Source organism: Xylocopa sonorina, chromosome 9 (assembly GCF_050948175.1).
Source record: "Xylocopa sonorina isolate GNS202 chromosome 9, iyXylSono1_principal, whole genome shotgun sequence".
Classification (NCBI taxonomy): Eukaryota; Metazoa; Arthropoda; class Insecta; order Hymenoptera; family Apidae; genus Xylocopa; species Xylocopa sonorina.
In genome coordinates, this window is record NC_135201.1 from 5,757,065 (window position 1) to 5,781,475 (window position 24,411).

The window sequence follows — 24,411 nt, forward strand, 5'->3', positions numbered from 1 at the left end:
CTATATAATAGAAGCCTATCGTTGCGGCGAATTAACTGTAATGGCCAAGAAATAACTAAGATCATCCGTATTTTTACATTTAAAGAGCTCGACCTAATCGTTGCGCTGACCTTTCGAAGCGGGGCAGTTTCCGTGAGCGTCACTTCGAGGAAATTCTCCAACATTTTATTTTCCTAAGTGCACTTATCGGCGTTAAGGTGCGTTCCAATTTGTTCTTTTTTTTTTCTTTCCGTTGCACTCCTATTGTCCCTCCGTGGCAACGTTTTCCATAATGACAAGCCGGTGTGCAGCACGGAGCATTATCCAAATCGCAGAATACACTTCGGGCGTGCTATTCAAATTGAAAGTGCATAAACTGCAGCGATGTAAACGGTTTAATCGATCGTTCATTTACATCTAAAAGAAAGGAAAATGGGGACTGTATTTACATTAGGCTCGCGGAGTGGCGAGTGGCAGAAAAGTCGAGAATTGCCTCGCGTTATCTACGCGGAATGGACCTCACGCTTCTTGTATAATGTAATCGATGGGAAGCGAGAACGGGTATTGCAAATGCTGGTCTCGTGTTTAAGACATTCCTCTGGCACACAGTGGAAAACATGCGTCAAATTTACGAGAGAAACTCGATTTCTCACGATGCGCGCGCCAACGGACAATCGGAGACGGCGTTGGTCCTCGATTTCTGTTGCCGTTCGATGCTAGTTCATTGACATGCAACCGACGATTGACGGAGGATGCAATGTTCACAGAACTATTTGGTCTTTCCCCTTGGACGCGCGCACGCTCTGTCCCTCATCCTTCCTTTCGCTCGTTCGTAGGGTGCGTGAGTCAAATACTTGAAACGTGCATGCACGGAAAGCAAATCGCTGGCAAATTTATTTCACCCACGGACACCTGCGGTTGAATTTCCATGCTGACCGATTCGATTTTTATCTCTGATCGATTTAACTGGAAAAGAGAAATTGCTTCAATTTCGATGCATCGGGAAGGGCCTTCATTTGTAATTATGCGCGTGAACAAAATATGAAAGTATTCAAAGTAAACAGAAAATCAGTATCAAGAATTTTGAAAGTCGCAAAAGGACAGCTTAATACGGAGAAGACAGTAATTAAAATTCTATTCAAAAGAAACGTAAATGGGACTCATATTCGAACAGAGGGAGTACACACACATATACACACACATTTTCCATCGTTTCCCGTGGTCTACGTGTATCTTGGCTTTTAAAATACTGTCTACGTACGGAAATAAGTAAGTAATACTGACCTAACACCACGTTGCTCGATCAGAAATTGTTCAGAGATTATAGATCGTACGACTGCGCCGGAAATCAGAATTCATAGCCTCTAATATGCTCTGATAGACACACACGATGCCCTTCAATTAAACGATGCTTTCCGCCGGATAATTAATAATCATTACGACTACTTAAGTGAGTTAAGCGGAGTCGAGCGAAGTCCACGTTACAAAAACGTTTCTGATGCACGATCTCACGTCTATAGAAAACGTTGGGGCTGACCATTTCTGACACGTCCAAGGAAACCACAACGAAGTAGCCAGCCGGAGGATGCACCATCTGCAATTATCCAACGAAGCACGTGAGAATTTAATTATTACACATTAATCGTGTAGGTGCCAATTATTTCCGTAAACCCGGCGCCGATTAAGATGCCAATTGTAGTTTATTACGCGCGATCGAACATCCTCTCCGAGGTAACTAGTTGTTCGCGTCCAAGCAACTATGCACGGAAAGAGGAGGATTTTACAATGATCTTTAACCGAAGAATATCTTTGTCAATGGCAAAAGTGCCATTGAGCACTCGTTTTGTAAATTAGTCGTCGAGCGTAGCTATGTATGATTAATAATGCTCTCTTTACTACGTACAAAGCGATGATGCCACCGCATAAACCGGTATACGCGAGAACTTCGCGTGGTATTTATCAATGTTCAACTGGGAAACTGGTTTCATCCATCCAGATCTTCTCTCTGTTGTCTATCGTCAACAAATTTCCCTCGACGGACCTTCATAGGTTCCCTCGAGGTTGTGGCGATTCCACCTTCGCCAATTGTAATTACATGATCGTACGGGTCGTATGATTATCGACGATAAAATTGTTATCGCGAATAGCGGTCGACGCGTTGATTGTACGCATCCACAGATGAAATAATAAGCCTTCTCTAGGGAGAAGTGTACGATACCGATGGAAGAAAGTGGGCAAAGATGCAAAGAAAGGGGGAGACTCGAGGAGGAACAATCCATCCGCAGCCTACGTGCAGATTGAAACAGATTTATCGGCGGAATAAATTAATAAATTACTCGACCATGGTGTTGAATTGGACTTCGCCAGGGGCTCGTACGCAGTCCGTACGGTCACCGTTGGCCTAAGTCAAAATTCTCAAGTGGCCAGCTGTCTTGGATGTACGATTTCCATTGCGCCGATGGGATATGGCCGTGTGATATTTCGCAAGTCCAATTATATGGCTTTCACATCCATTTAGAAGGAACCTGATTTATTGATGTTGCATCAAGCGGTATTTATTGAAGTATTAAGTGCTATTAAAAGACTGATTTTCTCTAAAATAAATACCTGTCTACAAAAACTGAATAATTATGTAGATTTTTGTAGGATAAATAATAATCACAGCCTACTCGTGTTGTATTAAACGTTATCTGTGTTGATGCTGTTAACACGTTCATTGTCCAGGTGTTTAGTACAGTTCCCATTTAGACATCCCTCGAAGCAACTCTGACCGTACTTATCTTTTCTTCCAAATGACCTTTCACCTTCCCCTAGAATTATAACGATACTGACTGTATCTATACATCGAATATAAGGCCTGAGTGTAAAAAGAAAACGACTATGCATCGAATATGATGCACTAAACAAGGAGAACGCGTTAAGTTATTAAAAGAATTATTTTCTCCAAAATGAACAACTTTTTCAAAAGTTGATTCATTGTTTACCGATGATTCGAGTAGACTAAACGATATTCGTATACGTATATCCATCGTGCTCCTTTGTAATAATGTACGTTTCAATCTCTATCAGAGGAAGTATATACAATCGCGGGTTATCAGTTTACCCGGTGTAGGAATGCGGCTTTCTAACCCATAGGGCGACTGTGGCTCCTTTAAATTTACGACCTTCGATGAGATCTCACTTCGGAGTACAGTCACTGCGTTCGGTTAATCTTATTTGGTAGAAGATAACTATGTAAGTCGACCAATGACTAACAGCACCGCTAGCGGACGTTCGGATCTCGTGTTCCTCCTCGTGTCATTCTCTGCTTTTTTACCGAATCACTGATGGAAATTCCTGCGAAAAATATGCAACGACAGCGTCGGACGATGAAGAAGATACTGAGAGAGAGAGAGGGGGAGAGAGAGAGAGAGAGAGAGAGGAGAGAGTGAGAGAGAGAGAGAGAGAGGGCGGATGAGAGACAGAAAGAAGGAGAGAGGGAGAGCCACAAGACAAGAAACGAGAGACGAAAAAAATACATACCAAGAGCCGTGTGGGTACAGCCCGAAGATGTCACAATAGCAGTTGCACTGCGTGACAACGCGCCACGCGTCTTTTCCCTCCTCCCACACGCAATCTTCCCGTCCCTATCTTTCTTTCAAAGGACTGCCCTCTCTCTCTCTCCCTCCCCCTCTCTCTCTCTCTCTCTCTCTCTTTCTCTCTCTCTCACTCACTCTATGCCTTCTTCTCTCCTCGTTTCTCCGGTCAGCTCGGTGGCTGGTCTCCTTCTTCCTCTCACCCACTCAATCAAGTAAAAAGCTTACTGGAGGCTCGAGGCCGCAAAGTGCCACGAAAAGCTCAGTCGCTCGCGGGCTGCGCTCCAGTGCACCTCGTTTCCGCGCGAGTCCGCTTGCCACGCCGACATGCCAACGCTGTCACGACCGTTCGCACGATAGCTCGTACAATTCGCGCGCTCGTTACCGTCCCGTTAGGATGCGTCGATGAGATCAGCGAGCATGGATCTTAGGATTCAGCCGCGATCCAACACAGACGTCCGGTGTTCAACGATGCTGTTGATCGGTTCTCTGACGACGATGTTCGCGGTCATCGCTGTCGCCAGTCCCTTCCCCGACGCTGCGCAAGGTAATTTTCTTACTCTCTTTCTGTTTCCCCTCAATTTTCTCTCCCTCTCTTCTTTCCATCTCGTTCTCGTATTTTTACAACTGTCGTCCGATTTGGGTATCGTGGTTCCGGTCAGAAAAGATCAAAGGGAGAGGACGTCACCCTTGACGCCAGACGAACCGCGATTATTTTTAAAACAGGTCGATGTCAACCGATGCCGTTTTCGCTGGCGCGCTAAAACACGAGGTCGCCGCAGAGATTCAGTGAACCCTACGGCGTATGTCCCGCGAGTCTTTGTCATCGCGCCACCGAGAAGATATCGACGACAAACACTTCTTGGCCACATGTGCGCTCTCGCCACTCGCCACTCTTCCCTCTTTCCGTATTTAATTTCTCGTCGCTTTTGTCAGCGTATACTTCTCTCTTTTTTTTTTATTTCCCAACAGCTCTTCCGCTGTTCGATTCGCGCGCGGCGATCCTCTCAATATACGCCCTCCCTTCCTCGTCGCTTTATCGTCGCGCTCGGCAAGAAACGAGACGAAGACTTCTTTATCGAATTTCCGCGCGTCTAAGTGCGGTGGAGCTCAAGTGCCGATGGAAACTTTGCTTCTCACGCATAACTACCACGTGACGGGACGTTCTCCGCGGTGCTCGTTGCCTCGCAGGACGCCTCGCCGCTGATCAAAACCGCCAACGCGTTCTGAAACGTGGAGAGGCTAATAACGTATCACAGAATATCATGAAAAGTCGACTCGTCCCGCGTTTACCTTTTCCTTCTTGCTCTCGAAATTGACACGATGCACGTGCATGCAAACGAGGTGTCGCTAACGGTCCGTCGCCTCTTCTGCACGGCTTGGACGCGTCCACGCATCCTCTGTGCAATAAGAGGAAAGAGGACTCGTACACAAGCAGAGAGTCATTGGCAGCCGCATATTCTCGAACATGTATATGTACGTGTGCATTCGCACGACAGAGTCGAAGGTGATAACGTGACGCGTTCCTCGGATCCTCTCTCTCACCTCCTCGTTGCACGCGTTTCCTTCATTCCTACGGTTGGTCACGGCTTATTATCGTGGTATACGTTAACTTTACACGAGGAACGCGATCATTCCCTGCTAATTGATATCTCATAAATCCTCGTGACTAATTTTCTATCTTTCGAAAACGCGAGGCTTGAGTTTTCTTCTCGGTATATCTACCTATCCGTCTATCTATCGGTCAGCGTATTCGAACGATGTGAGAACCAGTGTAACTCCACGGAACCAGCGTAGATAGTTGTATAGTGCTGTGCTAATGCACCGGACAATCGTTAGCCTTTATCTACAATCGAAAGTATAACGTTATTTAGGTAGAACGCCCGTTTTGTTTCCATTTACAAAGTACAATTTGATTACCGAAATACACCCATAAGAAACATATTTTCGGAATTATAAAATAATGGATGACTACCGTCGTTTTTGAAATAGTCCCCTTGTGCATCTATAGAGCGAATTAGACGGTGCTCCCATTTCTAATAACAACCTTGGGACTTGTTTTCTGGAGTACTATCGAGTTTGTTCACGAGTTACGCTGGATATTATTGAATTCTTTAATCTCCAAGGAATCTGAAATCACAAGGGTTATAATCAAACATCAAAATTCGTACAAATTAGGTGGAAAGGTACAATAATCTGGTTGAGTAATCAATTTTTCGATCAAAGTCTCTCGCGAGAAGAAACGCAGTTCACACGAAGATCTTTAATGTTTTTAGTACGAGTAACTAGTCAGTGACTGTGTAGAATTACAGTATTAAGCACGTATTAATTAAGACACGCGTAAAAACGATTGCAACCGCGATTACAACCAATACACTAGACGAGTGACATTACGCAGTCGTTTGGTGACTCGAATCGTCGTGTCTCATGAATGCACACCAAGTCCAAGGGGTTCAACAGGCTGCTTATCTCTGTCAACGATGCACACCTTGGCGACAGACTACACCATGAAACTATGTTCCTTCGATAAATCATGGATAAGCTCAGTTCGTTCGACGGTCTTTTGGTGGTAGCGATAAAGCATCGTTAAGGTGTCATTCGATTGCAGTAATTTCAGGCCGGACGCGCCATCGGCGCGAGGATCGCGAAACATCTAGCCGCGCGACGAACGAGACGGAAGGGTAGAGGGAAAAAGGAACGCTGTCCTCCGGGTTTTGGCTGTGTTAAATACGCTAAACCAGCCGGATCACAGTAATTTCAACGCGCACTTGGGCGCGCGTAAATCCTTTCTATGCCACGCGTGCAATTTCGCCTGTCTTTCAGATGGAAATTGGAACGCGACGTTGCGCAAGCGATTTATGGCAACACTTTGAATATATACATCGATCGGTAGATCGATCTTATTAATTAATCCCCATAACTTCGTTGGTCATTCGCCGGACGGGTGGCCCGAGTTATTAATCGACCAAATCTTTCCGACCTGTTCTCCATTAACCCTCTTTTTCTTTTTATAGAACGTACATACCACGTTCGACGTTTGGAATCTATTGAGTGCTGTTCGAATCTTCTCTTCTATCGTTCGTAACTTGATTCCTCGAGAAAATGTCGTCCGTGTATTTAGTCAATATACGTTGTGTAGCATTTTTGTTACAAATGTCAATCAACTGAAAAACAATTGCAATCAAATAGTATAATAATATTGTTGCTTACATTTACAAATTTTTAAAATATATCGCAACGCGTATATAAAAATTGTATAAGAAACCTGTGGTTCGATTTTGTTCGTTGCAATTAATCAATCGCCATAGTTAGAAGAAATGAAAACTACGGGAAGTGTATCGTAGCAGAATGTTGATCCCAGGAGAAATCTTGCCCTTTTCGAGAGACGTGAGAAGACAGAACCTGAAACATTAGTAATTCTATTAGCGATACTATTTAATGAAAATCATAATATATTGCTGGATTGCTTATATCATTTAAGTGATCTAGTCTACTTAACTCTCTACTATCCAGATTAATTTACGTTATTCATTGGAAATGTTATATTTTCAAGATAGCTTCTCGGCTAATCAGTACTGCATTTCGCAAGTTATTTGCAATAAAAACCAATTTTACGAATATTTAACTTCAAAGTTACCTCTCTAGTAACTTCTGAGCCCGATACGGGCGATATGACTCATGAAGATCGAGGCCCGCGTTACATTGATTTGAAGCCTTGACGTCAGTGTACGTATAAACGTCGTGATAGACAATTAACGTCCCCAGAATTTTATTCCCCGGTCTTTTACGAGCAGCCGAGCGATTCCATTCGAACGAATCGAGTCGTTTCTGTGTAAAACATAAGATCTTCATCTGGCCGCATCGTTCAGCGCGCCAATGGTAATAGCAATTAAACGAGCTCGCGTGAAATCGCAGTTAAGAAGAATGCCCGGTGTGTACGACTTTTTATCCCCCTGTTCGTCTCGATTCGAGATTCCCCTCGTGTTGCCAGGACCCCTTTAAGGAGGAAAAGAGAACAGAAAGGTCGACCAAGCCGACTGGGACACCCGTGCAACGCGTCTCGTTACATGATCCTCCAAACAGTGTCCGCAATTAGACGGACATTCGTGGCTTTCTGAAGGATTTAACCTCGATCCTGTTTCCCGTCGAGATCCCCGGGGAACGATTCCTTCGGACCCCCCGGTTGTCGCGAAACGCGGTACTGAAGAAAGAAAAGAACGCGACTGACCAGGGCGAAGGGGTTAAAGGAGAACGCGACTTGCAATCGGCGGAGCCCTGACACGGTCCACCGTCCGGCGTGTTACAGACGTACTTCTTTGCCTTTCGATACATGTTCAGAGAGATAAATAAACACATAAAACTCCCGTGACAGCCTCACGTTGGATAAAAACATGTCGAGAGACACGTATCTCGATTCTCTCCTTCTTATCTACCCCGTCCCCAGCCTCCCTCTTGTCTCCTCTCGCCTGATTTTCTGATCGTCCGTCTCTATTCAGTAGCCGCCTTTCATTCGATCATTTCGCTCGTTTTGAACGTTCTACCGTTCTCCAGGTACAACTAAAGGGTACCACCGACCACTTCGACGCCAGTCGTCGCTTGTAGGTTTGATCACTGTATTAATTAGCATTCCCTCCCGCGGCACCCTACCGCTCTTTCCCTTGTCGAGTACTATGTAATTACGTTCTCATTCAGCTACCAAGCGAGCCATGCGTTTTTACGGGCGATATAACAGGAAAGCTAGTCGTGATCGAACGTTATCCAGCGTGGTGTGACGAAAGCCGTCTGGATCGCCGCGATAAGCGTGACGTAACGCGATGTATCAGCCACGAGCATCCTTCGTGGAAACGAAAACGCGTCGTGGTAACAAACGAGAGGTTGTTTTGGTGGATCCTAGTAGTTGTCGCACCTAAACAGAAGTTGATCGTGTCCATCAATTTGTTCCAACTCAAGGAATTATTGTTGCTCGAGATGGTAATAGCATACAGTGCAAGATACCGGTTGTATGGTTTAGGAATCTTCGCAAACACGATGCACATGGTCCGTACGCAAATTCGTGGAAAGTTTCTATCGACTTCCTGGCTTATCTTCCATCTGGTGGAAGGATTATTATCGCCGGGCGTGGGAGAATCGTGCGAGTTTTACGAGTGCAACGACGTGGATGTCACCATTCGCGCGCGATATGGCAATGAGAGGCGCAGCTGCGACAGTACTCATAGCCCTTTTATATGCAACTATACTACACACACACACACACATACACTCTCTCCCTCTCACCCACATGCGCGTTATGCATACGATGCACGCCAAGAGATTGATGTTGGCACATCCTTTCAAGCCACGGAGCAACCGGTCGCCCGGTTCTCAAAAAATCCATTCCAATATTTCGAGAGACCTGCAAGATTTATGGCCGATCAGCGACCAATGCCGTTGTCTAAAGGACTCGATGGCTGGTCATTTCAAAGAGAGCTGAAAGTGTACAGATCTAAATTTACCTGACGCACAACTCGAGCCACGTTCAGCGCTGCCGTTCAAAGAGACAGAGGTCTTGGTCGTTCCGTTTCATCCGGGTGGATAAAATTAAGGGGACTTCGCAGCTTAAAATCGGGGTGGAAGTCGAACGGCCGCGAACGATGCTGGCTATTTTTGTGTCGTCCGCGAGAGAAGCCACAAACCCGTTACGATTTCGGGCGACGCACTTGCCACGGCGAATTTCACAACTCCGCCGGCTTGGACAACGACATCAAAGACGGTTTTCTCGCCGCCAAAGCTTTTTAAAAGAAATAGACCAGAATGCGTTACGTCGAAGCGGTACGAAACGCGTGTTCACCGTGGTCCAAACGAGCACAGTGACTCACTAACGGATTCAAACGCATATTTTTTGTTCAACTTTCAGTAAAACGAAGTGTCTGAAACAATATGCTGTTTATAGCAACAAGAATATCCGAAGTATACGTCGACGAAGGTAGAAAATAACTCAGGAACATGTACCACAGTGAATTGATACTTCTCTAATTTACGTTCATTCTAGTATGCAAATCTCTGAACTCTACAACTACCGTGGATCTCTTCGATTCTTCGCAAAGTAGATGGACAACAGGCAAATTAAACGTTCTCCAGCACGATACGCTAAAAAAGACAGGCATTTCATATACGTTACGTCATACGTACGTGGTACAATTATTTTTAGCGTTTAATTACCTACATTGCGATGTTTTCGAGATAAGCAAAAAGAATTCCTGTGTTCCTGACTTGAAATCGATACTCGGCGTACACCAACTGGTACTCCCCTAGAAACACAAGACCCTCCCTTAACCATTTCCTATGCCAGTAACGCACGGACCATCCATTTGATAAAAAAGGAAATTATCATCTGAATGAGAAAAAGGCGGAAATGAAAATTATATCCAACGTTAAGTTGAAACATTACGAACTGACCGTTCGTGATGAAAGTATACATATAATATAAGAGGCGAGTCACGCAGAGAGACGTGCACGTACATAGCCAACCGCAATTTGTGTCCGACTGGTATCTATTAACTTAATTGTAACACGCTTCGAACCCTCTTGTCTCCGGGCTGTTCGTGCCTCGTGTGCATCGTTTATTGTGCTCGGCGTTCACGATTTCGGTCTCCGTTCAAAAGCCAGTTTGACTGGACCCGCATATTATGCCCGTAAAGTCGTAAAGGATCACTTACGCGGGACTGCCGGAACGAAGATATGACGCGACCGCGTGTTTACGTTCTCACCGTGAGATCGTTTAATGTAATAAATGTGTAACATCAATGTCACCGAACGAATTATAAATGGACCAAAATTAAGTCTTTATCGCGTTGAAAAAAACCTTTTCGCATGAAAAGCGATTTACTCTCGACATCTAACCAGAGATTTTGTTAACAATCAGTAAAAGAGACCTGGTCACGGTTCCGTACTTTAACTCCTGGAATGAAAATAAAAATATGTATTAGTCTGATTAACTAAATTAGTATATATACGTATTTCTTGGAGAATTATTCTGACGCATCAATTATGCACGACTAATCTGACGTTGAACGTGTTCACTTGAAATCTAAATACAGACGGATCTCCGATTAGTGGAATCAGTTGTGACATACATTGCTTACGCAGAAGAGAATTTTTATTCTCTCGTTTAACGTTAATGTTTATGAAATATTTTTCAATTGGTCAGTGCTACGATAATCAAGGCTCCACTGTAATAGCTTGTTTATAGAGGGTTACAAAAAACAGAAAAGAAATCCGTGATAAATTAGAATTGTCGTGCACTCTTGAAAGTTCTCAGTAATAATTGTCCAATCCCCTTTGACGAGGAAAGAGGGAAGAACTTTCGGAGGGTCCTACGATTTTGACGTGTCTCGCGTACCCTCATCCGGCACCGTAAAGGCGGATCCTTTCTCTTTGTAGCTGACGTAACGCAGGACACGCGTCTGTTTCGTGTCTAGGGAAAAATCGGAGAAAGGAATCGGCTTGCAACGTGCGTCCTGTCTACGGATCCTCTCAGTGCCATATGCTTTCGCGTCCACCGAAACGATCCGACTTGCATCCAAGTTTTATTTGTTCCAGAGATGTCCTGCTGTTCCTCGGCTGCCGGATCTTGTCGCAGTGTCTGCTCCAAGGTACGTGTTTTCCACGAAACTCTGCGTACAACGCGGCTACATTTGCGATCGCCGCGACATGTGGTAACGCTCGAACTTGAAAAGCGGCACAAGTCCACCCTGCGAATTTTATAGGAGCCATTATTCGTACCAGAAATTCGTCCCGCTTGCTCGTCCTACCGCGTGTCTATTAATTATGCGCGCGAAAGATCCCCGTGGGAATGTAAAAAAAGGACGAGCTCGGGGAATACAATTTCGCCGGACGAATACGCGATAGCGCCGGCCGGCTGATAAATATCCGTGACCAGAGCCAGGGACGATAAAGGGTACAAAAATATGCCGTGTCCACGGATATATTAGGATCTCCCGTAGAAATAAAAAGGAAATCGCGTCGGGGAGGATGAAGCGCGCGGTGGTTAGGTGAAAAGAGAAAAAGAGGATACGAGTGCGCGCGGTGGTTTTTCGACAGGGCAGCACCGGTTCCGGAGCGACGTGGGGTGCACGCGCGCGTGGTTGTAGCTTCTTTAAAAGTGGCTGCAGAGGGGGCCCCCTTGAGATAATATCGGAGACAGTGGGACCCGCTGAGAGATTTACGCGGGACCCCCCCGGGGATCCACGGTCACCTCATTCATACGCAAATATTACGAATTGACGCGCTCCGCTACGCGAGCCAGACACTGTATCAATGATATCGTGTTTCCTTGCAATTTGTAGTCAAGGGACCTGACTCTTTTCTAGATTGGCTTGCAACAACTTCTTTCTCTACGAAATTTCATCCATCCCTCTATCTCGGTTCTTTCACCGTTGATCGATATTAGGTAGCCGATCATTTCTCTGCCTGTGATACCAACAAATTCGGATCCATTACAGCTGTTTCAATTTAACGTGAAATCCAACAACTAATAATTGTTGTACCTACCAATCTTCCCGTGGAAAATTTAGCAGACGTGTTGCATGCTGAAAGATAAGGTAAAAATGTTTTATCGATGAAAATTGTAAAGAGAGGAATGAGCAGAATAATGAAAATAAAAGAATACCTATAAATATTATATAATACTGCACGTATTTCTGAGGATTTCGGTATCTGTATGGTACATTTAACATGAGCATATTATCAAGTTCGTTCGACAAATGGTATATTCGCTCATCATATATGTACGCATCGTTACCAATGAATTGTTATTGTGACGTGAGGAAATTGATTAATTGGTTTAGTAGCCTCGTCCGGTTGGAATGGCCGGAAGTTCTAGCGAAGCTTGCGCGTTTATTTATATCTAAATGTGTTCATAATCTTCTATATTAATAACCGAATTAATCTGAGCGCTCGGTGATGTTTAAAAACGTTGATTAATTGATTTGCTTTCACCTTCGAGAGAGTCTATCGTTACGTGGATACGTTTCGCGAGAAAAATGCACCCCTTTCGAAATGGCGACGGTGCTTAGTACCGCGCATAGCTCCCAGAATATACCGTGACAGAAATACGTGCGTCGTCTCCTTGGTTCGCTATCGTTTACGCCCTTAACGTTTGCAACAGTTCATCTGGAAAGTTCTATTTAAAACCCTTGATTGCTCGATCCTTTGCAAATAAATCGTTCGCTCTTGGTCTAGCTGTTTTTCTAGATAAAAGAATACGATTAGGAAAGAAGAAAAAACGAAGCTTGATCGATAGATTACAGTGGCAATATAGGAATCAATACGACCTGTGACCCAGGCTATGCTGAAAACCTAACAGGGCCCACCACACGCTGACGAATAGTCGTTACTTGGGACTGTGACGGGACTACGAAATAGACCTGTACGTCCTCGTGGTGGACGTCGATTGAATCCTAAATGAACCCCTAAATGGTAGAACAGTCGATATCCGTGCGGTCTATTGTCATTCAGTGGCGAGCAACAGGAAATCGTGGCGACCGAAGCGTACTCGTGTCCTTGATTCTTAATAACTTCTAATGCGTCGTACCTTGCATTCGAAATCGTGGAAATTCCCATCGGGTGATATACTGACGTTGCAGCTTCCCTTTTGTTGTCTGTGAACCCACCCATCCCTTTTCTCATCCACTGTCTGTACTCTTTTGTGCAAAACGATGTTCGAACGAACAAAAAGTGAGAGCAGAATAAAGAGGAGCGAAGGAAAAAAGTGTTGGCGGTGCTTTCAGATTTCATTGGTGGTGCTAGGAGCAGAAGCAGAGGCAAGGGAGAACGCGACACGACGGCTGCTAGAGTTCTGTTCCCTCGAGCTGGTAAGCCGCTTTTAATCGATCCTCTTAATCCATATTCGACAGCCAAAGGTCGCGTCGAGCATGAATCGATACCGAATCGATCCCCGCGACGATACGATTAAACGATTCTGAAAAAAAAGGAGCGTCGCAAAAAAGATTCACGGATTCGCGTTACAAAAGACTCTTCCGATACCTTTTACCTAGGATACACCTCGGTCTTCACATTTTTTTTCGAGACAACCCGGCACCTTCGACTCATCTTTATGTCTCCTTCTTTCAGACTGAATTCTGGAGCTGCGTGAACTCGACTTTGAATGGTAAGAGTCTGAACTATTTTGTTCATTATTCCTTTTAACCGATGCGCAACTATCGATTCTTCTTTCTTCAATAGAGGTAAAGAGACATGGAAATTGGACTGGAAGGGGTTGCTGTTATCTGGCGCTGAATCCAATATGCCGAGCCACGTGTGCTCTATCAGGATCCAGAAGAGATTTGAACGAATCGTGTCGGCCGAGCGACGAGCCGGAGTTTTTCTCCTGTTTAGAAAGGCGCGACGAAGCCGAGCACTGTTGCAGCAACGTATCCAATGATACCTGTCGGACTATATGCCAAGATCTGTTCTACAAGCCAGGGAAAATTTCCAACTTAAAACTATACACCAGCAAGGGATGTTTCCATCAAGTTCCAAAGTGTTTAAAGAACGTAGCCGACGTGAAACACGCCGAGGATCCGAAACAACGTGAGTAAAACTTACTTCATCTGCATACTTTCCAATCCAGCATCATTTCTATCGTTGTATCTCGTAATAGATCTGCACTGTTGCAACGAAGCTACCAATGCAGCCTGCTTAGAAACATGCAAGAAGATTCTGCACACCGCAACGACAGACCAAGAGATCATGGATGCGCTGACAGAGAAATGCAAGCCAGTTTTGCCACAGTCGCCGTTCTGGAGCTGTTTGTTGAAATCTGGCTCGTCAAAGCCGGCCCGTCTGCCGTTAGATGCGGGCAAATTGTCGTGCTGCACGAAAGCGACCAAACCATCGTGCCAGAATTTATGTTGGAGATCGTTCCAAGCGGACTGGGAGTCCGCTTGGCTACAATTTGACGCCGAATGCTTATCATCAAGCCTGGAAGGTGAATTGAGGAGGTGCCTCGAGGATGCCGATGACCCCTGCGAAATGGGTTGCTCAGGATTGTCCTATTGCGCTCGATTCAACGACAGGTCGACGACGCTTTTTAGGTAGAAAGTCCTTCGCGTTTGGATCAGGGCCAAGACTGGCCTCGCAATTTTTTCCTACCGCTATTCTTATTCCGTATCCACTTTGCGCGCTCTTCATTTTCTTCTTTCGTTCTTCGTTAGGAGTTGCTCGTCAAGAGCCGACGAAGCTGCCGAGTGGGAGGCTCATCATTGGTCGAGAGGTGGAATCGTTCGAGGTTTAGGTGTCCCTGTTAGAGCCGCCGCGTCTTGTCCATCGGAAACGCTACGCGCAGCTGCATGCTTGTTGCAACTGAGACCTTGCGAGACTAGGATCCACGAAACGAGACTCTGTCGAGAGGATTGTCTCGAATTAATGGCCAGCTGCGTGGACTGGTCTGCCATCACGGGGCCTCATACGGCAGCCACGTTATGCGCGAAGCTTTCACCAGCTAGATCTGATGCTCCATGCGTGTCTCTAAGGCCGTTTTTAGAGGATCCACGAGACAACGAGCCGGTGGTACGTCTGGAAGAGGACATTATGACTCCCTGTAAGAGTAATCCGTGCGCTCAAGGTGAAATCTGCGAGATACTCCATTACGGTCGGCAAGTGTATCGTTGTCTACCAGCTTGTTCTCTGGGAGAAATGTCGAAGCAGTTGGTTCCTGTAGGATCGTGGGTGCAGATTCCAAGATTCGACCAACAGGGCTGCCTCAGAATCTGCCAATGTACAGTACACGGTCTAGAGAAGTGTAGAACGTTAAATTGCTTTAAATTCAATTCTTGCTGGGTGCACGACCGTTACATCGCTCACAAAGCCAACTTCTATCTGGAATGTAACCCCTGCCACTGTTTCGAGGGAGAGTTCACGTGTTCTAAAAAGAACTGCGGCGAGATACGGGTACCCTCGCTGCCCTGCGATTGTCCCGCACATTATGTTCCAGTCTGCGGAAGGCTAGGCTTTACTTTTGCATCCGGCTGTCTGGCAAAGTGCGCCGAAATGCCTGCAAACGAGGTAGAATTCGGTAGCTGTTCTTCCCGAGACCCCTGCGTACCCAATCCTTGCGACAGTACCGAAAAGTGTGTGAAAAGAACAAGAGTATGCCTCTCGAGGATTCACAAGCCCTGTCATCAGTACGAATGCGTTCCTCTCGACTGCGATCCTCGGGACGAGATCAGTGGTCCAGTTTGCGACAGAGAAAACCGTCAACACCGCTCGATATGCGCCATGATTCGAACTGGGGCTACTCTGGGTTATAGAGGACCATGTCTAGAGGGATGCACATTACGGGGTCCCGTTTGTGGTGCCAACGGAGAGGTCTATGCAAATGAATGCGCAGCCTGGGCAGAGAGAACGATAGTCGATTATTTTGGACCTTGCATGGCTGTCGGATTAATAGGAGACCAAGCTAGACCTCGTTGCGGTGATCTGGTGCAGTGTCCACGATTAATCGAGCCTTACTGCGTTGGAGTCACGCCGCCTGGTGCTTGCTGTCCGGTCTGCGGTGGAGCAGCTAAAATTTTATATTCCAAAAAACAGGTATACCGTCTTTTATTCCTTTCTCTCATGATCGTGTAACATTTTTGCTAAGATTCAAGTACCTTATATTCTGTTCTCTGGATTCGTAGCTGGACAGGATATATTACATGATGGACGAGGATGTGGATAAAGATTCGGTCACGTTGGAAGCTCTGTTATCAGCGTTGGCGCGGCAGATTCAGGTTGCGCAATGTGTTCTTCGTGGCATGATGACGCCGGATCGTGACATATTCATCGTTATACAACCTACGTCGAAGAGGCCTTCGACTCTGCAGTTACGAGCTTGCGTCGCTGAGACTGAAAAGCTAGTTACCAGAATTTTTGAGAGGAGCCCTAGGATCGCGGCCGAAGTACCCTTAGGCGCGCTCACCAGAGCGGAGATTGCTCATAGTTACATATCAAGTGCCATTACCGTTAGGGGATGCGTTGCGCAGATCTTTTTCGGAATTCTCGTTTATATTGTATTCTCGTGAGGATCATAACAGAAACGGTTAGGGATAAGGAGATTTTACCGATCGCCACAAACGTCGTTTATCCTAATCAGTGGTGATCTATTGATCTTCGCATTTTTTCAACGGTGCTGAAACATTTCATTTTACCTAACGGCGTTACCATTCGCGGTATCGTCGCGTTCATGACTGTGATTCTTCTAGTGCCTAACGTAATATACAGCAAAATGTAGAGTGTATTTTCGTCTATCTTTCAAATATTGCCAAAGAAAATGGGAGTAAGCGGAGCACGTACAAAAGTACACAATTACCCAGATACAATCGCGTTCGTTATACGATTGTTAAAGGGTAATTGTGCTGCTCGTTGTAAACTGTAAATAAAGTTATAGTTCTAACTTATCTAAGTTACCAAAAAAATAAAAAAAAAAACAAAAACGTGTTTGATGATTGTTACATTGTATTCTCCGCAGGCACAATTGTCGATAAAAAAGATTCTGTCAAGCGGCCCAAATATCGCGTTACATCGTATATGTTTAACAATAGTTTGAATATTTTAATTACGCAAATATGGTAAATTTGGATCGCTCGCAGATACTGCGGTCGCTGAATCGATACTTCTGTAACTATCAAGCATGGTTCGCACGTTATCATAGCGTTAAATATAAAGTGTTTTGTATAGACATTTGTAAGTTTAATAAATTTTTAATTTTACTTGCACGCAGTTCATTGACTCTATGCACATGTATATGCATAAAATTGCAGATACAACAGACATTTGTTTTATTTTTTTTTTTTATAAAACTTTGTATCGACCACGAGACGCGGTATGTGCACCGGATGCCTGCAACTTAATGAGTTCTTCCTTGATCAGTCGTGAGACCTCTGCTTTCGCTTTGCTAACTGCTAATTCGCTAGTGGATTCAATGGCAAGGTACAATTTCCTCTCTCCTTCTGGCGGAGCTTTGCCAGGCGCGATATAAGTTCCCCTGACTGTGAGACCAGCTTCAGAATATTCTGAAATCTGCGCGAGAGCTTCCTTACTTGTAACTCGCCACCTAGCTTGTTGCGGGAAGTCGTTTATTTCTAATTCCTCCTCGTATTTACGGAAGGTCTGTTCACCAGCTTCTGCGTCGCTCTCCACGAGATCTTCCTCGCGCGGTTGGTAGTTTAGTTTGGTGTTCAACTTGGCAGCCAACTGCTCGGCAACTGTTTTAGCTGTAATAAGATTGGTCGGGCCAGCACCCTTAAGTATAGCCTCGGCTGCTTGTTGCGTTGCTCCCTTCGCTTCGGCTCCTAAGTTTTTGGCTATGTTGATTTTGGATGCTAATCGCCTAGCTAACTCCAACTTATCAGTTGCACTGGGCACAGGCTGACCAGGAACTGCTATGTTACTGGCAGACGGTCTGGCAATTTCACGAACCGTTCTCTTTGGCGCCAACATACTTTCTATTTGTTGATCAATATCGTTTTCTATGTCCTCGTCGTCGGAGTCTTGCAATCCTAGAGCTGCTTTCTGGAACTTCTTCTTTTCATTCGCTAAAGCTGCTTCTGATTCGTCGAATTTAAATCCTTTTCCACTGAAACCACCTCCGGTGTGAACTTTCTTGCCGTCTGCTGCTTGTCGGGCTTTATACGCTTCCCAAAGTTGGCGCAATGGCTCAGGGACGGGTACTCCCGCTAATTCATGAGCTCGTAATATATCACCCGCATAACGTTCTTGCTCTGACGTTATAAACGTATACGCATACCTGTAAATGAAGAATAATTTTATTCTTGTTGTTCCAATAATGCGAATATTTACCGAGCTAAACAAAAATGTACCCTTTGTTCCCGGCTCTTCCGGTCCTCCCACACCGATGCACATAATCCTCGTAATGATTCGGGCAGTCGTAATTTACCACGAGCACGAGCTGCTTCACATCTAAACCCCTGGCAGCAACTGATGTGGCAACTAGTAATTTCGTCCTACCTGCCTTAAAGTCCAGTATTGTCGAGTCTCGGTCGCATTGATCGATACCACCATGAAGCGACATGCAGGAATAAGAAGCTTTCATAAGATCTTTCAGCAAAGTATCCGCGTTTTCTTGTTTGTCCACAAATATTATAGTGGAACCTTTGTCTTGATAATGGCCGAGAATTTCAAGTAACTTGTAAAATTTTTGGTCTTCTTCCAGAACTACCACATGTTGTTCGACGTCCTTGCAAACGATAGATCGCCCTCCAACTTGAACTTCTACGGGTCTAGTTAGAATTCTTCTCGCTAATGCTTCCATTTGCCGAGGAAATGTTGCACTGAATAGTACACATTGTCGGTCGGGTCGCACATTTTCCATGATACGCATTACTTGCGGCTCGAAGCCCATGTCGAACATTCGATCCGCTTCGTCAAGAACTACATAAGTTACTCTACGTAGATTGGTTACTCTTCCGCTATTAGCAGCAAGCATATCGATCATTCTACCCGGTGTGCATACAATTATTTCAGCACCTCTCTTTAACTCGGCTATCTGTTCCGATATACCAGTTCCACCATAAACACAAACATGGGACAAACCCAAAGACTTAGTAAACTTCTTCGAGTCTCTTCCGATCTGCATACATAACTCCCTAGTTGGTGTCATGATCAATGCGATTGGGCCATCACCGTCTGCCAATGGTGGTTGGTCAAGAATATGTCTAAACATCGGTAATAGGAATGCCAGGGTTTTTCCACTCCCTGTCTTTGCTATACCGATCAAATCGCGTCCAGACATAATAGCTGGAATAGCTTGACACTGAATAGGAGTTGGTTTCTCATAACCCAGTTTCTTCAATACCTCTAGCTCTTTCTTTGTAACACCACACTGTGCCCATGACTTGATAGGCTTTGGACAACCCTTGCCCTTCACGCGAATACCTTCCAATTCTTCTTTGTACGCTTCTACTTCCTCCGATGTCATTCTCGCTAAACATACAAAGTGGCAGTAATTTACCAAAACAGGTAAAATATTAAGTGTATAAATTCCAAAAATTTTGCGCATTTATTAAATTACCGATTTCAGGTACTTCAACGTAGAACGATTTTCTGAATGGCTGATATTCCGTCGTCGCGTGATCAACTTTGGCTAGTTCCCGTTTTTGTTTATTTGCAATACCAGCAGCTGTTTCATGAAGATTCTCTCCTTCTTCTTCACTAGAATACTCAAGACCATCTTGATTCTGCTCGATTAGTTCACCTTTTTGCTTCTGTACTTTCTTTTTCGCTACACCAGTTACGATAACAACACCACCGCTTTGTGTTCCTCCAGTACCGGTTCCATTATTAGCACTCTTTCCGCCTTTGCTATCGAGTTTGTTCACTTTCCGAACTTCTTCCTGGACCTTTTTACACAAATTATATTCAATCAACAAGCAACAGTATATACAAATATGTATAGTAACTTTGTTATGTAAAGCATACTTCTGCCATAAAAGCATCAAGGGGATCAACTTCCTCTTCATCATCTTTAACTTCCTCCTTTACTTCTTCCACTTCTTCTTTTGTTTCCCCATCTTCTTTAACTTCCTTATTGCAATTCTGGACAACAGGAGTCTCCTCATCACTGTCATCCTCGAGCGACCATTTTTTCATGGGTAGCTGAAGATTCGCTAAAATGGATGCCTTACCGTCTTTCTTAGTTGCTTCCAATTCTTTCTTTTTCCTCTCTGCGCGCCACCTCTCTATTCTCTCTCTTCTCTTCTGCATTTCCAGCTCTAATCTCTTCTGTTCCTCCTCCTAGAAAACCCACAGTGAAACAATTCTTAAACAGATCAGGTAAATTGTCTACATTAGATTATAAAACAATAAACGCACTTTGTCCAATTTAGTGTGATCAAACGGCAAATCATCGCTATCACCCTTCTCCTTTTCCTTCCTTTCCCTCGATCTTGACCTGTTCGACCGATCTTTGCCTGAACGCGAAGACTTTGAGCCTGTAAGACGCTTTTCTTTACTGTCTCCACTTGTATACCGGGAACAACCAATGTTAACACATATTATTCCATTATTGTATAAATTTTAGAAAAGATTATAAACTAACATGTCATTTCCTTTGCAAGCTGGAAACCTTTTTAAGAATGTTACGAAACAAGTACAGAGAAATGTTTAATCGTATCCTGTCTTAAACGTATAAGACCAAAAAATGATCACAACTGATATTTCTAAATGGAATATACCGTTTTCTGTCTCTATCCCTGTCCCTTTCCGAACGATCTCTTCTGTCCCTGTCCCGATCTCTGGAACGACTTCTCCGTTCCCTGTGTCGTCCCTTGTCCCGTTCTCTATCCCTATCTCTGCTCCTAGACCGCCGTCGCTTTTTTTCCGGAGTACCAGAGCGTGATCGCGATCGCGATCGCGATCGCCTTCTATGATGCCTATCTCTAGAAGACCAAAATAACAAAAAGACTAAATTACGCATGCAGCATTTACACGATCAAACAGTTGCAAAATAATCGATGTCAATTAATCAGATAATCAGTTAATGAAAATGGAAATAATAAAAGTAACCTAAAAAGTGTGGTCAGTAAAATCATTACACTTACTTGTCACTACTTCGAACCATGATTGGCGATATTAATTAACAGCAGGACAATTTTGCTGCGAACTTAAATGTTTCATTCACGAAAACATTGATTATCGTGATTGTCTTCTAATGTTAGTACAAAAAACAGTACAATTACCTCCGTTTACAAACGTAAACCTCATTTACTATCACCTCGCTAGTGCTGCCGCTTTATCACGGCTGCTGAACTGATACAAAGATCGCAGTTTCCTTAGTTAACGATCAAGGTTCGTGTCTAAACCAAATTTGTACATTGGATTTCCTGTAAAACAAATAATACAAAACCAATAGTCATTACACTTTAAATGAGTGCTTATAAAAATTAAATTTATATTCTCGCTCATTAACTTAAACAGTAGTTAAATTTTTTGTTGTCAATTAAGAAGAAACCAATGAAAAATCAAATAAATTATTTATGAGGCATATCGAAGACTTTCGTTAGCATTTATTTCGCATGATAGCATTTTAATTAAGTTACGAAAACCTTGAAGCGCACGTTGTTCCTGATTCTCAGAAATGCCTATCTCAATTTAGCCAAGTTCGCATGCCAACGCATCTCTACGAATCTTACATACGCACGAACACGTATGTACAAATGTAAGTATACGCATATGTACATACACATCGCAAAATGTACCGCGTGCAAGACTGGAATAACTTTGAAATCATTATTCATCATCAATTTCGCTACGTTATTTCGATGCTTAAACTTTGTTCGGACGAAACACCAGGATGATCGAGTAAAAATTATTTAGAGTCGTTAAGCTGTACCCATCTGCCAATTGGTCACCAAACTCGAAAAGGAGCAGATGGTAAAGAGTCGAAGGAAAGTTACTTAAGCAGGTGTTGCTGAACACGCGACAGGTGAACACCGCGACCGTCTGTCTTTTCTGGTATATTTTTGGGGTTGACGATATTACAGAATGGAAAAGAGAAGCTCGAAAAGTCAGAAGCAATGATGAGAAACTGAAATAGAATGGTCGTTATCTATCGGTGGTGATAACTGTAAAACGCGTTTCTAAGCGATTCCTATTGAATCTTAAACGGAGAGAGAGAGAGAGAGAGAGAGAGAGAGAGAGAAAGAAAGAGACGAGCTCAAAATCCAAACGATGGATTAATTCTCCACTGCGAAGAGAGACGTGGAGTTCGTGCTTGCGATAAAAATTACTTGTCGTTCATTCCTTATGCTCGATACATATCGCAAGACTTTGGTTTTTCCCAGGACTACGAGATTTCCGAGCCGATACCGTCCGTCCTCTGGTAAATAATCCACGTGGAGGACGACGAATAAATTTGCCAATGGAATACAAAGTGGCAATCGAGTTCCTTCATTTTAATTCCCCGGGCTTGCCTCAAACAGTTCCACGCGGAACGTCCACGGGGTGCGGCGAAATGATTTTCCATAAACCTATAACGGATGAAGGAGTTAACGATTCGCACAGACCAATTTCGAGAACGCAAGTTATTACAATACAATAAGAGTTCCTGTAATGCGAGATATATTTCATACTATGTTAAGTTAGAACTAAATGAATGATTTTTTTAGATCAATTAAAATATGCAAAATTTATCTCATATTATAAAGAGTTCTACTCACTAGCTGACATTAGCAAAATGCAGTGGGCATATGAAGAGAATGTAAGCAGACTCATTCCAGAGCCAGTGCATTAAAAATTTTGGTTCCAACCTGAGCAAAGAGATGTTTGAATAGCCATGTTTTGTTATAGCTCCTTGTCATCGAAGAATTCGCAATTTATTCTTAGAGAAAACGAAAAGTTCCTTTTGGCACGAATCCTAATCGATCCTCGAATTCCTGCGAACAAAGAAATAAATACAGCGAGCATGCTTGGTGGACGACGATTGCGTGTACTTTTTTCGCATAAAGAAATTCTCTGTTACAATAAGCAATACCTGGCCGACAGATATTCTGAGAAATATCACTTCCTTTTCAATTCCTTTTTCACGATTTTTAGTTTAATATCGAATCGTGACAGTGGAACTGCAGATACCAATTAAATATTCAACTTATAGTCAACGCTGGCATGGCTAGTTTTTGTCTGAATATCAATGACAATCTGTGACTATCTGCAAATGTACATGTATCTTGGTATCGAAGCATGTCAAATCTATTTATGAATGAATAAGATCGGTAACCCTTTCTCTATAGAGTATAAAGTTTCAATATCGGTCACAGGAAGTAACTCGATACAGTTGGCTTCCGAACGCGCGTGCGGACGCTTAGCAAATGATAATGCACTTCAAGCGGTCGTTAGTAAACGAAGCAATTATGTTTAATTGACATTTGCAACTACATTGTAATTTAATTCGTAACGCTATTTAAAGCCATTTAAATCTATTTACGAAGCTGTTTTATCTTCAAAAGTTTAAGTGTTGAACTTCCGTATCTTTAACTTTAGAATATAAACGTAGCTTAACATTCATCTAACGTGAATGTATGTAAAATGTATAACTCTTTAAAGCACAGATTTTTCTTTTTTTATGACATAACATTGCAAATCTTTTAGTTTTCTGATTAAAACTTTTTCAAGGAAATACCATATTAAGTAGATATAACAAATTAAAGCAAAACATTAACATTACAGACAATTGTACAAATGACTGTTCTTTACGTGTTAGGATTAAAATTAAATTCTAAAAGTTAAAATCTGAAATCTGCTGAACGTTTCTCCCTGGTCTAAAATAAAGTGAGCACCACTGTGAAACAGAAGGGCGCGTGCCAAGAGTTCACATCTGCCGCAGTTGTTTTCGCAGCCCCTCGGTTTCTTTCTGGAACACCACCACCACCATTACTGATAAATACGTCTCCGGTTTCAGAAAAAAGGCTTCCGCAGGAAGCAGTACCAGTCCTTTCCATCGCGATCTTTCCGTTTCCTTTCTCCTCGTCGCGGAGGGAATCACCCTAGACGGAAAGAAGCCTAACGTTAATAAATCTTCGCGATATCCACTGTCGATGCTATCGACTTCTGTCCTAAACCAAAAGCTATGGAAATTACAATACATTTGATTTTGTTAACTGCCACGTTTCATTTACGATTGTTGCCTAACTGCAAATTGTTTAGTCAGCCAGAAATATCTGTAGAAGAGGAATATTAACGATGTGCGGCAATTTTCCCTTCCTTCCTCTAACTAGTAGGTACTCTTCAAAAGAAAACTACCTCTCGTTTATCAACTTCGCAGCGTCTCCTTAGGCTAACTGTGGAAACGCATTTTACATACGACCATCAGTCTATGTGCACAAGT

General features: G+C 43.7%; 2 protein-coding genes and 4 long non-coding RNA genes across 6 annotated transcripts; 1 reads left to right on the forward strand and 5 right to left on the reverse strand.

Annotated features, from left to right (window-relative positions):
• Window positions 1-1,869: 1,869 nt before the first annotated feature.
• Window positions 1,870-3,800, reverse strand: LOC143427285 (uncharacterized). The gene is made up of 4 exons (XR_013102291.1): window positions 3,502-3,800; window positions 3,083-3,315; window positions 2,587-2,789; window positions 1,870-2,504 (listed from the first exon to the last, which is right to left on the reverse strand). It is a non-coding gene; the product is annotated as an uncharacterized LOC143427285 (long non-coding RNA).
• A 21-nt stretch (window positions 3,801-3,821) lies between these two features.
• Window positions 3,822-17,291, forward strand: Reck (reversion-inducing-cysteine-rich protein with kazal motifs). Its single transcript, XM_076901253.1, has 8 exons — window positions 3,822-4,101; window positions 11,133-11,185; window positions 13,322-13,405; window positions 13,665-13,701; window positions 13,776-14,123; window positions 14,194-14,626; window positions 14,747-16,121; window positions 16,211-17,291. Exons 1-8 carry the CDS (start codon window positions 3,960-3,962, stop codon window positions 16,592-16,594), a joined length of 2,856 nt encoding a protein of 951 aa, XP_076757368.1. The 5' UTR covers window positions 3,822-3,959; the 3' UTR covers window positions 16,595-17,291.
• Window positions 4,581-5,646, reverse strand: LOC143427007 (uncharacterized). The gene is made up of 3 exons (XR_013102236.1): window positions 5,530-5,646; window positions 4,848-5,400; window positions 4,581-4,780 (listed from the first exon to the last, which is right to left on the reverse strand). It is a non-coding gene; the product is annotated as an uncharacterized LOC143427007 (long non-coding RNA).
• Window positions 6,837-9,526, reverse strand: LOC143426826 (uncharacterized). The gene is made up of 3 exons (XR_013102192.1): window positions 9,047-9,526; window positions 8,829-8,946; window positions 6,837-6,956 (listed from the first exon to the last, which is right to left on the reverse strand). It is a non-coding gene; the product is annotated as an uncharacterized LOC143426826 (long non-coding RNA).
• Window positions 9,619-10,404, reverse strand: LOC143426827 (uncharacterized). The gene is made up of 3 exons (XR_013102193.1): window positions 10,053-10,404; window positions 9,753-9,841; window positions 9,619-9,680 (listed from the first exon to the last, which is right to left on the reverse strand). It is a non-coding gene; the product is annotated as an uncharacterized LOC143426827 (long non-coding RNA).
• On the reverse strand, window positions 17,010-21,297 carry Prp5 (pre-mRNA processing factor 5). Its single transcript, XM_076901252.1, has 7 exons — window positions 21,131-21,297; window positions 20,765-20,968; window positions 20,403-20,550; window positions 20,010-20,324; window positions 19,603-19,930; window positions 18,392-19,514; window positions 17,010-18,318 (listed from the first exon to the last, which is right to left on the reverse strand). Exons 1-7 carry the CDS (start codon window positions 21,148-21,150, stop codon window positions 17,364-17,366), a joined length of 3,093 nt encoding a protein of 1,030 aa, XP_076757367.1. The 5' UTR covers window positions 21,151-21,297; the 3' UTR covers window positions 17,010-17,363.
• Window positions 21,298-24,411: the final 3,114 nt, after the last annotated feature.